Genomic DNA, 12,764 nt, shown 5'->3' with positions numbered 1-12,764 from the left:
GTTTGTGTATTTAGTTGATCCTTGCATAGCTGCAAGTATGATATATAACTGCTGATCCTTACTATAACCTATTCTACAGTCATGTATCATAGGTGAAATCTTACAATTATATTAAAACATATCTTACTCCACCGATAGCTCTCAAGCAGAGCCATTCTCTCCTACTATGCTCCTCTTTACTCTTCTCTCTTCCAGGTAGTTCCTGTCGATTCAAACCTTACAATTCATCTATCATTTACCGATAGTACAAGTCAGAGACACTCTGCCAGCTCACCTGCGTCTTGTTGACCTATTCCCTCCCGGCTGTCTCCTACAATAGCCCTTTTCCGACAAACAAGTATTTTTAGTTAATTTATTCTTCAATTATATTACGACCCTACGCCGGAGGCCTTGGATTTGGAGCAGGAGGACGGTAGCGATTGGCTTACAGACGCGGCTGTAAGGTAGAGGTGGAAACCTATGTGAGAGTTGAAGTTGAAATTGGTTTGAATAGTATTTAGAGTGTTGAACGTTGAGTAAGTGATAAGGCCTAGTGGTATCACATACGGTAATAGATCCTCAAAGAGGATCTTACAATCTATAAAGGCTTCCTATATATCTATCTATTGAACAATAGTTGAATAAAATATTAAAACTGAACAGAAGAAGGCAACGGAAAAGGACCAAAAGGTGGACTTTACCAATGATGTGACTCTGCGTTAAACAAAATATGAAGCTGTACAGCGAGTACAGAGTCGTAACTGGCTCACTCAACGTCCTGTTTATACGTCACCACTGACGAAATGTATATGTTTAATGAGGGCCACTGGTTTATCCTTAAGCACTTGGATGGCATTACAATAATATTATAGATGAAATTCCAATACAGCAAATCTAGCACTGGTCTTGCATAGAAAATGAAGTATCTGAGTAAAAGTATTCTACAGTTGATCTCTATATATCTATTTCCTTATCATTGTGTTCTCCGTTGACGGACTTATCTTCGGCTTTTACCAGTGGCAGTGTACAGTGCTGACGCACTTACAGCATGTGGATGACTGGCACGCCTAATTTCATAACTTGTTTAATCCTAAAGAAACTTTCACATACATGTAATGATACATAGCAATAACCAAACACCAACATTGCCAACACGATGAGTCCTCAATTCATTCCAGAGCCGGGCAGGGTGCCAGACGTGTCACATGATGCCCTACAAGCGTTCAAGACACTCAAGGCTGGTGGAGTCATTATCGCGCCGACCGACGTGGGCTACGCACTTATGACCAGCACTCAGGCCGGCGTACAACGACTATTTGCCGCCAAGGGCCGCCAACAGGGCCACAATATCGGCATCATTGGAACGTATCGACAACATCGAGAGATACATTTATTGCCAGAGTCCAAGTTTGAGATGACACGTGTTTTGACACAAGACATGCCGATGATAATTGGGATTATTGCCAAGTTCGATTCAAAGAACCTCCATCCACGTCTAGCAGCCCTAGATAAAGCGACACTCTCCCAGATCACAAAAGGAGACACAATTAGCATTGCCGTTCCAGAGGGGCCCTTCCTGCAGGAGCTTGGCAGGCTTTGCGATGCTGACCCCGAGGGCATGCTCGTGTTTGGCACTTCAGCAAACCACACAGGCCAAGGACAGCGATTCCGTATCGACGACGTCGAGCCCGCTGTTATTGCCAGCGTTGACTTGGTGGTTAACTACGGCCTGCAGAGGTGGCACATCTACGGTTGTGGCGGCATCAATTTTGATGTAGAGAATATGCGCGTCTTGCGAATGGGCGCCGGATACGAGATCTTCAGAGACAGGATGCTGGCGTGGTTTCCTCAGCTCCTCCAAGACGCAGACAACGGCCTCCCAGAGGACCCGCGGTATACAACTAGCCAGGCAGGGCGTCAGGGCGATGGAGGGAGGGCTAGGGATGGTGCTGGTTGAGTTGGTGGTGCAGTTGAATGGCCGCCGCAGAATCCAGGTTATAAGAAAAGACTGTCCATAGATCGCCGAGAATGAACGCGAATGACTGTCTTCTTCCATTCCAGCTACACACTTCTCACCCCGTTGGAATAAGCAAGAACGGCTCAACTATATACAGGATTTGTGCAAGTGGAAACCAGGTAGCATGGTTGTGGCTGGCTGGTGTCACATGATTAGGAAAAAAATTTCGCTCTTGGTAGCTTTCATGTATTATTTTTCATCTCTTTCATATACATGCAATCTATACTATGAATAGCCCAACATCGGCAATATCTAGCCATTCAACTTGATACTCCAACGTATATAGGTAGGCTGGACTTTTCAGCTAGTTTATATCGACACTAGAGCTCTTACTGCCTGCAATCTCTTAAACCCACAACGCCTTTTGGTTCATCGATATCAGCTCCTCCATACTAAACCATCAAAGCGCTTTCAAAAACACATCCATCTTGAGCTGATGTTGCTCTTGTATGCGGGACGTGGGCACTGGTAATGGCAGCGAGTGAGAATGCGCCTGTGTCTGGGAGAAAATCCCATAGTATAAGCTCAGTAAACTACTTTTGAGCGATACTAAACGACTCAAATCCTAAAATCTAACAAGCAACATCACCATCTTTATGGATAAAGAAAAAAGTTGATTGGGCATGGTAATCAACGGATAACTGATAACGATAAGATTACGTATGTGGCGGAAGCAGATTTAACCTTCATTCCAAAGTGGACCGAAAAAGTTACCAGTGGTATGCAATATTATATATAGCCCTCATTCTTTTCATCTTTGCATTCCCACACTCAAATGGTGCCATTCACTCTCAGATGGGGTATCATCTCTACAGGCAGCATATCCACACAGTTTGTCCATGTAAGGGAGCTATTCCAACAGTTGGATGCTGCTAACCATTTGGTCAGGACCTGCTCGTGGACCCAGCCACTCGCAACGTAAAAGATGTGGCCCACACAGTTGCAGCTGTTGGATCGCGCTCTTTGGAATCTGCCCAGATATTCATCGATAAATTGAAGAGCTCCTCAGAAGGACACTCATGGGCTTATGGCATCAAGCAAGGGTTGCTCAAAAATACAAGAGCTTACGGCGACTACCATGGCGTCTACAATGATCCTGTATGTCATGACCTGTGCGTTGATGGTAGCTGATAGACAAATAGAATGTTGACGCTGTCTACGTCTGTACTCCTCATACACTCCATCACAGAAACGCGAAGGATGCTCTACTTGCAGGCAAGCATGTCCTTTGTGAGAAGCCATTCACTCTCGACCTTGAAGAATTGCAAGAGCTGATTGCTATCGCCAAGGAGAAGAAGCTTTTCTTAATGGAGTATGCGTTTTACAGTCTGACTGTCAAAGACTGACCAAAGTTAGAGCTGTACGGACTAGGTTTCTTCCTATCGCTTACGCAATTGAAAATGTTATTGAATCGGGTATACTCGGCAAGCCCAAGAGATTTATAGCAGACTTTAGCATGGATTGGAACGCAGATTGTGGGTTTTGCTGGCGAATTGTGCTTTTGAATCCAACCGTTGTATAGCTGCTCCTGACAACAGCCGGATGATTGACCCGGTACTTGGTGGGGGCAGTCTGCTCGACATGGGTCCTTATCCTTCTGTAAGTCGCTTTTTTCCTACAGTGTCTACTGGCTGACAGGTTGTAGGTCTGGGCAATGCTACTTCTCTACCGTCATCCCCAAAACATTGATAAATCTCCAAAGGTCTTGACTTCTTACCAAACGGTCTATGAGCGTTCTGGCGTTGACATCAGCTCGCAATGGCTAGTCCAGTTTGAAGGGCTGGCTCAAGCTCAGTTGATGACTAATCTAGATAATACAGGCTTGAGAAAGTCTACTACAGCTTTGGAATGTGAAGAAGGCGATTTGATTATTGAATGTAAACTCTCTTTCATATACAGTGATTAGAAAAGTAACTAACTGCTCTCATCTCTTTTATCAATAGACCCTCCTTACCAACCCTCAACTTTCCACATAATCCCCCGTCCTGACCATTTCAACAGCTCCATTAAAGAAAAGATCACGCATCATTATCCCTTGGACGACGGTAACAACGGCATGTCTTATGAGGCCGACGAAGTGGCCCGCTGCATACGAGACGGCAAGTTGGAGAGTAAAAGAATGCCTTGGGATGAAAGCCAAATCGTCCAGGGTTGGTTTGACATCGTTAGAAGGAACGGGCCTACCAAGATTGCTCAGCTGAGAGGAACGGCAGGGCAATAGGTCTTACAACAATAAGGCTTGAATGGCCCAAGTAGATTATACAGTTGTTTTGGTTGGTGAATAGGCAGTTATATGATGAGCAAGGCGTACATAGTCTTACTGTAATTACCGTTGACATCTTCAAGTCTGCCACACTGTCATAACCTTGGAATTATGACAGAGAATATAGCCAATAAATAATAATGCAACTCCGATTGCATTATTGTGACCTTTTGGTTCAGAGCGTGGATTCTAATTATTGCTATTATTCATGACGCACACCTCAATACGTTTTCTCTGAGTTGACGGCGCCTGAATCGAATAATGCTATTTTCTTGTTATGTTTTGATAACGAATTCCATATAATCGTTGAAAGAATATGGACGAATAAGCCAACATTTAAAACAATTCCAATATGTTTCTATGGCTAAGCATTTGTCGGCCCGAAATAACCGAATCACTATCTCACCTCCACCAACTATTCCCACCTTTATCATTGTCATCAATAATTGAAATTTCAGGTTTAACCATCTTTTGAGTTTTTTTTTATGGCGGCTCTAGGAGGAGCAAAAGCAAGCTTACATATGCCTGGCCAAACGTCGCCGGAGGGTAAGAGGACAAAACAAAAATTATCTTGTGCTGGTACGCCCGTTATTTATGTGGGTATATGTTGCTGACAATCACAATCAGAGTGCAGGAGATTGAAGCTCAAATGTGATAGAGATGTTCCCTGTTCAAATTGTATCAGAAGAAACTGTCATGAACTGTGTCCTGATGGGACCAAAGCGACTCGTCGCTCGTAAGTCATTGTGTATGGTGGCCTTGAGTCTTGACTAAAACACGTTTCTTGCAGTGTAATGGATGCAAAGACGATAGATACATTACAAAAGCGACTTTCAAAGCTGGAAAACTTTGTTTCAGATCAAGGCTATGAGATTGATGACGACCATTGCATTCAACTTCGACATTTCATCAATCAAGACTCTACAAGTAGCGCTGCGCTATATGCTTGTCCAAATTCACTCCCTTCAAACTCATTGCAAAGTCGAAGGGAACTTTTATACGCAGGCAGTCATCGGTCTCTCAGGGATTCATCCACTTCACCACACTATTCTGCCTCCAATAGACGCAGTCGATCACCCTCTCATAGAATATCCGACCATGATCGACGAGCGTCCAGATTTTCATATGATTCGCCATCCACGTCATCGGTACAAGTCTCTATGATGTCTTCGGTTCTATCTCATCAGCCTCCGTTAGTGTCTGGACAAGGCCTATCTATAAATCAAAACGAAGGTAGCAATAGAGAGGGAGGAATGCAATTGCCTCCTATATCCTCATTCGGTCATATGCCGTCAGACACTCCCATCGAGCAATCTCATGGTACTCTTGTACTCGGTAAATCTGGAAGATCTCGCTACCTGGGTCCAACTGCAGGCACAGAGTGGCTGAAAAACGTGCATTTATTGTTATTTTAATCATTATTGAAGCTGATCTTTATTAGCAAGAAGTGGCAGGACTGGAAACTCCTTCTCACTCACCAATTAATACAGCTTCTATCCCTCTACCGATGAGTAAGACCAATGACGCTTTTTATTCTTTCCCGTTTCATGAGACCAGGCCTATTGAATTGGAAGTGTTGTTTGGAAGACTTCCGCCAAAACCAGATGCAGAAGTTTTGGTGGATAGCTATTATCGGTATTTTGCTTGGAAGTACGTTTATACTTGACATTTTCTATACAGATAGACTCAGTATTTTGCATAGCCACGACCCTGCACCAAAGCGAACTTTTGAGCCCATCTTCAATCGTGTCTATTCATCTCCCCATCCTTCGCCAAATGGTTCTTCTTGGCCAGAGCGATCAGTCCAACTTCAACAGCTCGCTCTGGTTTATATGATCTTAGCCATGGGAACCGTCCACAATATTGAGTTGCCTCCTCATGACCCGTCTGCCGAAGAGTATATAGGGCTAGCCAAAGCGTGTTTGACTCGAGCCAATTTCATGGGATATGGAAGCGTCGCAGGAGCACAAACTCTGGTAAGTATTTTCTCTCCTTGTATTATTAATGAGTGTCCGTTGTGAAAACTCATTTACAATAGGTCACAATGGCACATTATCTTTTGGAAACAGAATCGGGGCGAAATGGAGATGCAGCCTGGCCTTTGTGGGGTTTGGCTATGAGTCTCATTGTGGCAATGGGCTTACATAGGGATGGAGCAAGATGGAACTTACCTGAAGATGTCATACAAGAACGACGGTGAGTCGGACATAGTGAATCTTTCTTCACACTGTCATAATCTGAGGATTTTAAGATGCCATGCTGACAAGTTGATAGTCAAGTCTTTTGGGAATGCCACACTATTCAAGTCTTTCAAGCAAACTGTTTTTCTCGACCAAACTCTCTAGTGCCAAGGTATATAGATACCGCATTTCCTAGTCCGAACTCTACGGAGGTTGAAATGGGCGGAAAAGGTTGGCCTACACTGAAATATGAGTTATGTCAGATATCTTCAAAGTATGTTGCATCAATCCCAATCATAACGTTGAGACACAATGGATGTGTGAAACAGGTGCTAACTTTTGAGCAGGATCCTTGATGTAGGAATGACAGTTCAGCTTCAATCCTATTCTACCGTCCAATCTCTTTATTCCGAGCTTTGCGCTTTTGAATCTAACATTCCTTATGCTTTACGCTGTCGTTCTGCTCTGCTCGCTCTGCCATCCGTCTATCCCGACCCCGAAATTGCTCAGCAAAATTGTCCGGAAGTGTCTAGACATAACCTGCACAGAACATTACAGCAATTCACTTTAGCTCTCAATATATCTGAAAACGTGTTGTTTCTACAACGGCCATATTTTGTCATGGCCATGCATGATGAGCCGGCAGACCCTGTACGGAGTGTTTACGGTCACAGTTATTTGGCTGTGGTAGAAAGGTGTGATGTACGTCCATTGATATACCTGAATCCTAGAGGTAATTCTGAACCAAGGTTATAGGTCATAATTCAGGTGGTCTCTGATCTGTACAAACTCCATCCAACGATAATATCCAGGCAATGGTTCTTCTGGTATCATCTCTTTACTGCAGCAGTTTGCCTTGGAACTCTTATCCTCAAAACTCCACAGTTTTCTCTCTCCCCCTTTGCCCTTTCCCGAATTTCACAAGCAGTCCAGGTGTACTCTACACTCATCAAGCAGAACAGTTCACTTAGTATGGTACAAAATCATGATTGGTTACTCCGATTGCAACAAAGGGCAGCCACAAAAATGACACAGGCTGTTTCATCTGGAACATCAGAAACTTTGGCTGTTGACTGTCAAGGGCAAGACGAAGACGATAGAGAGCTATTAGGATGGAAGACTCGGCTGATTGAGCGAGCTGCATCTAGCGATTCAACAGCCATCAATATTGCTTCAACTTACTCATTTCATCCAAAACAGAGTCCAATATCAGGCCTGGCAGGTATGGTACGAGCCACCGACCTTTTACAACAGCACTTTATACCAACTGGTGCCGAAGCAGAAGTAGGAACTCTAGAAAATAAAGTCAATGATATGTTTGGTACAGGTTCTGAGAACTTAGGCTTGGATAGCTCCACTGATGAAATGGTGCGTGGCCGTAACGAAATTTTCAGTTAACAAAACCTAACGTCAACCTATACGATAGCTGCATCAATTTTGGGATCCAATGATGATGACTGATGGTGGGAACAATATTACTGTTGGATTTCCTCTTATGCTGCCAAGTATGAGCTGATTAGGCCTTATACAGAATGAAAACTGGTGGTCATGGGATTTTGGTCTGCCTGAAAATGGTAGCTAAAGATCATCTTTCCAGAACAAAACTTGTTTCCGTCGGCACATGTTGTATTATGCGTACCTTCTACGGTCAACGCACCCAACACAAAGAGGAATTAGCTTTGACTTCACAACTGAGAACTCTCGCCCAGACTTGGTCTTCAATTATGAGAATAGTCATAAGGCTATCGACGATATTACGGCCAAACTGATGAAGCGGTGCAAAAATATCAACTTGTATACCACCTATAGAATCAATCTACAAATTGCAGTCATGTTGGACACATTAAACCGACCGAATATTTCTTGAAGTTAAAACGTACTTCATCAATCTCTACAAGTGTATGTACTAATACAAACAGTGTGCACCATGCATTTTCAAAATCCCAGCTGTATTGTTCTGCACAATTCTTCACAAATGACCAAAGCTTCATTGTTCCATACTCTTTATGTTGACAGTTTTGTCACCAGACATGTTATCGCCTGTCTTGTAGAATCTTCTCATTACATTAAGTAGTTATTCCATGTTCATAGCTGCATAGATTGAAGGAAGAACCACAAGGCATAGGCGGAGGCCTGCTTACAATAAGGGATATCAACAGCTAACGCTGATGCATATATATTGCTTACTAGGCTACAAGTGTTTTGTTAGCCTGACATATAAAAAAATTTCCACTTACCTACGGTGAAACTGAAATACTTGATAGATCTTTGTTTGTGTTGAATATTCTCGATACAAGCCAACATCCTCCTATACTACCCGCTGAATCAGTATAACTGCCAAGGAAATGATGATACAGAAGATCTGCAATGCAGTGACGGCTCTGGCGCGATAGATTACGCCTTCCTCTCTGATGACAGAATTTGACTTTTAACTTAGAATTTGAGCCTTCAGCAATAAGCATACTAAATCTGGGCCGGGTCTTTTTCGCTTATTGCAAGTTAGGCAAGTTATAGGCTTCGTATCGAAGACTCTTGCTTTCCGTTGGGGTTTGGTTTGAGACAGAAAGAAGATTGCTTGAAAGAGGTAAGGAAGATGTTTGTTTGCGATGCCATGAAGCGGTATATATCAACGAAGCCAAGACGTCTGACAACTGGGTTGAATTGTAAACATAAAAGCCTACAAACAGACAGGGAATACACATACAGATCTAGATTTGGCATTTTCAATGGTCTTTGGTAGTAGTTTTTCGTCAAGGAGCAACAGCATGTCCGTACATCGCTTCATTGATATCAGAAGAGTGGGAGAAATACAATAAACTCACCTTCTTAAGATACTTTGGAATTGAGGCACTCTCTTCGGTTCTTTTGACAGCTTGCTTTACCCTATCCTTAAATACATCTTCTTCCGTTTCAGCAAGTAGGGATACAAGAGTTGCTAAAATCAATTCCTGAATTGAGCCTGAGTATGATAGCAATGAGTCTACCAGAAGAGTTACGGCTAGACCTTTTTCGATTTCATTAGACGGAGGAAACTCGCATATAACTGTGCAGGCAATCATTAGAGCCATCTGGCCTGGTTTTCTATCCAGAGCAAAAACGTTAAGTGATTCAAGAATGGATGTTATGAATTCATCTCTGAATTGCGACGTTTCTTGAGCACTTTAGCGATGTTCCTAAAAGGCAAGTTAAACACGAGCTACTTACCGTGATAAATATGTTCCATAGTCTTTTTGAAACCATGGTCCCATACATTGTCCTTTTCTTCATTCTCCAATATTCCCATAATCTGTACTAACTCTGTTGCAAACACGGTTCCATCTGCTTGTGTTACCTCCAACACTTCCAAAGCTCTGTAAGCTGTTTCACGTCGTGCTAACTGAAGTTTGTCATCATCCGGCAAATTCTGAGGTATTGATATGGGCAGCGAAAGGTTGCTTGACGTCTTTAAAGAATCAAGATATCCATCAAGTATCATCCTGGTAATATCTTGAGACAGTGTGTTCAATAAACGGATAGTCTGTTCAAACATCAATTTTGTCATCACTCGATATGGTATTGTTATACTAACCAGTCTTCTGATTGTACCATCTGCACTATTCACCCCCTCCATAATAACACCCATCCCGGCCTCGTCTAATTTCCCGTCCCAGGTTTTGACAGGTAAGAGCAGCAAACACCTAAGCGCCAATACATGCTCGTTCGCCGATGGTAATTGATGCACCGTATGTGAAGACGTGAACGAAGGAGGATGGATAATATCGGAAATTTGCTCAAGGCAGCAAGGTATAATTGATGGTAAAACGGATGATAGAGCACAAATTTCTAACAGAAATGCTAGTACAATCGTTCAGTGACGTGTGTAAACGAACAAAAAGCCAAACTCACCTCCTTTACAGCCTTCAAATGAAGATAATTTGTTGATCTGTTCTTGAATCCATTCGTAAAGCTTATCCGTTGTCCTAATACTCAGGTTTTAGAAACAAAACTCAAAATCCAACAAAGCATACCTTGACTTTACAGTCCCATTAAGTAGCAAGCATTTGAACAGTTTCAACGCTTCCACTATGAATTGACAAGAAACAATGTTTTCATCGGTGATGGTATCCATCAGGTTTTCGATCAGATAGGTTCGTTCATTTTCATCCTGAATTTTGTGGGGATCGGTCTAGAGACAACTATTAATCACGGACGTGCTGCTTAAGGACAAAATATGGTGCTTACCTCAATTATTCTGCGAAGCAACACAAATATGACTCTCAAAACAGACAAATCAGAATCATAAACCACGGCGTCGACAAGCTTTCTCATCGATAAAGGAAAGGGCGTGAATTGCGCTTTCATGCCATCAGGGAAATACAGAGAATTGAGGCACTCATAAGCTCTTTGCCTAATGGCTGAACTAATGACGAATTGGTAGCGTACATCTTTAGAAGAACATTGTACATACCATCCATGTCTCCTGAAGGCTTTGGATACCAAAATGGGTTCTACAGCCGGTCCAAGATCCCGAGATGGCAATTTGACAATTGTGTGCAGCGCCAAAAGCACATGAGCAGGTATATGCGATGCTAGATCCTGATATACCAGTCAGTTTATATCTAAAACAATGAGAATTGACAATGATAAATACTTTGCGGATGGTGTTGATGAGCATTAGTTGTAGTTCATGGTCTTGAGGCAGCCTTTCCACCAAATACAAGTAGCCTGTTGATCATTAACGATATCCAAACCTCAGCTACTACTGTTTTACCGATCCGTTTTTCACTCAAGTTTCTACCTCCTGCTGCAAGTTGCAAAGCTGGCACAAGGGCAAAATTCAAATCATCGTTGGTATCATGTCGAAGAATTCCACAATGCAGGAGAATGATGAGGTTTTCTGCAATCTTTCTCTTTGCTGCCTGTTAGGCTTGAGTCATTGCAATACGTTGGCCTCACCATGTCCTGATCTTTTGAGCCCAGCAAGACTTTGACCTTTCCAATGTGGTCCGCAATGATTTTGTCTTCTTCTTGAAGGGAAGCAGCCTCATTCAGCTGGACCAAGAAAGCATGATGAGCTCTTGAAGATGCTCCAGAGGTCAAATATGGCGGCAAACTTGATGCTTTTTGCATTTGATAAGTATTAAAGTAAAATTTAGAATAATATGAATGTGTCATAAGCTCTCAAAAGAAAAGCCCCCCAATATTCCGCAATTCACCTAGTTCAAATCTCAAAAGATAAACTTGGTTTTCAGCTGTTACTTCTATATAACTAACAATTCAGTTTTGAGATAACACTTTGGACACAATGACTCGCCTGAGTTCTGTCTGCAGCTTCTATATTCAAGATTGCTTCGAATCTTTGCGACTCTCACGCACTTCGGTGATAATTAAGGCTCCAGCTTTGTATAGAGAGCACGAAACGGCCTTGTTATTCATTCCTCTACGTTTTGGAGCTGTCAAATATACGATGTGTTGGCCTTTTATCAAGCTGCGCTAGAAGAATATAACCGGCCACGTGGATATGGATTGCAAAAGTTAACCTCTATCTTGAATCAAAGACGTATCAAGCGAATTCTTTGTTTTAATTGTTTTCTTCACATTGGTGAAGTCTTTCTGTCTTCTGTTGTCATGACTATAGTTGCAGCAGATCCCTCTTGAGGAGGGCAATAAAACTCGTTACCATGCACTGCTTCAAAAGACATAGCAGTTGCGAATTCCTCATGAGGATTTTGTTTTGCCAATGCAATATTCATCTGTTTTCATCGTTAGCTAATTTGATCAGCTTACATAGTCCTTCGTTGACAGATTCTTTATGTCCTATTCCCTCAAGACCTGCCACCACTCTTGTATCAGTCTCATACTTGTCTAGCCAACTTGACCATTTCGTCCTCATGTCTTGTATTTGTCAATCATTTTCCCAGTTTGGCTGTGATAAAAGGCCTACAGAGTCTCAACTAGAACTTCTTATCAGCAAAGCAATGTATAACTCGTCGTAGATCCACAGCTCATGCAGTCGATATACAGTGGATGGATCTCATGAAAAAGTAAATAAATGTCGACATCTGAATTTGAAGTAAAGAGAATCGAATTTCCAGTCCGCGTTCCTGGGACATTCAGTCCATTCTACAATTGAAGCTTCGATCTTTTGATCAAAAAGATCTTTTCATTCTCAAAATGACATCTTCTTCTTTCACCTTTCCAGAGAGTTCTGAAAAACTCGCTGCTTCACTAGATAGTGCCTTATCGCCCTCTGCCTTCGTCAACACCTTACTCTCACCACTGCTGCCACCACCCCTAGGCTCGGGCCAGTCACCACAGCCACCAGATCTTGCTCCCATAAACAACG

The 12,764-nt window shown here is 42.6% G+C and overlaps 5 protein-coding genes across 5 annotated transcripts; 3 read left to right on the top strand and 2 right to left on the bottom strand.

Moving 5' to 3' along the window:
• Nucleotides 1–1,135: 1,135 nt before the first annotated feature.
• L203_104143 (uncharacterized protein) lies at nt 1,136–1,936 on the top strand (the record flags this gene model as incomplete). The annotated part of the gene is made up of 1 exon (XM_066213531.1): nt 1,136–1,936. One exon carries the CDS (start codon nt 1,136–1,138, stop codon nt 1,934–1,936), a length of 801 nt encoding a protein of 266 aa, XP_066069628.1.
• An 835-nt stretch (nt 1,937–2,771) lies between these two features.
• L203_104142 (uncharacterized protein) lies at nt 2,772–4,217 on the top strand (the record flags this gene model as incomplete). The annotated part of the gene is made up of 7 exons (XM_066213530.1): nt 2,772–2,837; nt 2,885–3,094; nt 3,139–3,308; nt 3,353–3,471; nt 3,519–3,595; nt 3,642–3,873; nt 3,940–4,217. 7 exons carry the CDS (start codon nt 2,772–2,774, stop codon nt 4,215–4,217), a joined length of 1,152 nt encoding a protein of 383 aa, XP_066069627.1.
• A 563-nt stretch (nt 4,218–4,780) lies between these two features.
• Nucleotides 4,781–8,021, top strand: L203_104141 (uncharacterized protein; the record flags this gene model as incomplete). The annotated part of the gene is made up of 11 exons (XM_066213529.1): nt 4,781–4,838; nt 4,887–4,995; nt 5,050–5,653; nt 5,701–5,909; nt 5,962–6,235; nt 6,298–6,455; nt 6,534–6,713; nt 6,787–7,141; nt 7,196–7,807; nt 7,866–7,919; nt 7,971–8,021. 11 exons carry the CDS (start codon nt 4,781–4,783, stop codon nt 8,019–8,021), a joined length of 2,664 nt encoding a protein of 887 aa, XP_066069626.1.
• A 604-nt stretch (nt 8,022–8,625) lies between these two features.
• L203_104140 (uncharacterized protein) lies at nt 8,626–11,548 on the bottom strand (the record flags this gene model as incomplete). The annotated part of the gene is made up of 14 exons (XM_066213528.1): nt 8,626–8,630; nt 8,677–8,752; nt 9,001–9,090; nt 9,144–9,218; nt 9,262–9,590; nt 9,644–9,956; nt 10,008–10,273; nt 10,325–10,398; nt 10,447–10,604; nt 10,661–10,838; nt 10,887–11,014; nt 11,070–11,143; nt 11,190–11,328; nt 11,375–11,548. 14 exons carry the CDS (start codon nt 11,546–11,548, stop codon nt 8,626–8,628), a joined length of 2,079 nt encoding a protein of 692 aa, XP_066069625.1.
• Nucleotides 11,549–12,012: 464 nt separating this feature from the next.
• Nucleotides 12,013–12,756, bottom strand: L203_104139 (uncharacterized protein; the record flags this gene model as incomplete). The annotated part of the gene is made up of 4 exons (XM_066213527.1): nt 12,013–12,171; nt 12,222–12,313; nt 12,363–12,372; nt 12,613–12,756. 4 exons carry the CDS (start codon nt 12,754–12,756, stop codon nt 12,013–12,015), a joined length of 405 nt encoding a protein of 134 aa, XP_066069624.1.
• Nucleotides 12,757–12,764: the final 8 nt, after the last annotated feature.

This window comes from Cryptococcus depauperatus, chromosome 4, assembly GCF_001720195.1.
Source record: "Cryptococcus depauperatus CBS 7841 chromosome 4, complete sequence".
NCBI lineage: Eukaryota > Fungi > Basidiomycota > Tremellomycetes > Tremellales > Cryptococcaceae > Cryptococcus > Cryptococcus depauperatus.
The sequence above is the reverse complement of the archived record's forward strand: the minus strand, read 5'-3'. Positions and strand labels throughout refer to the sequence as shown.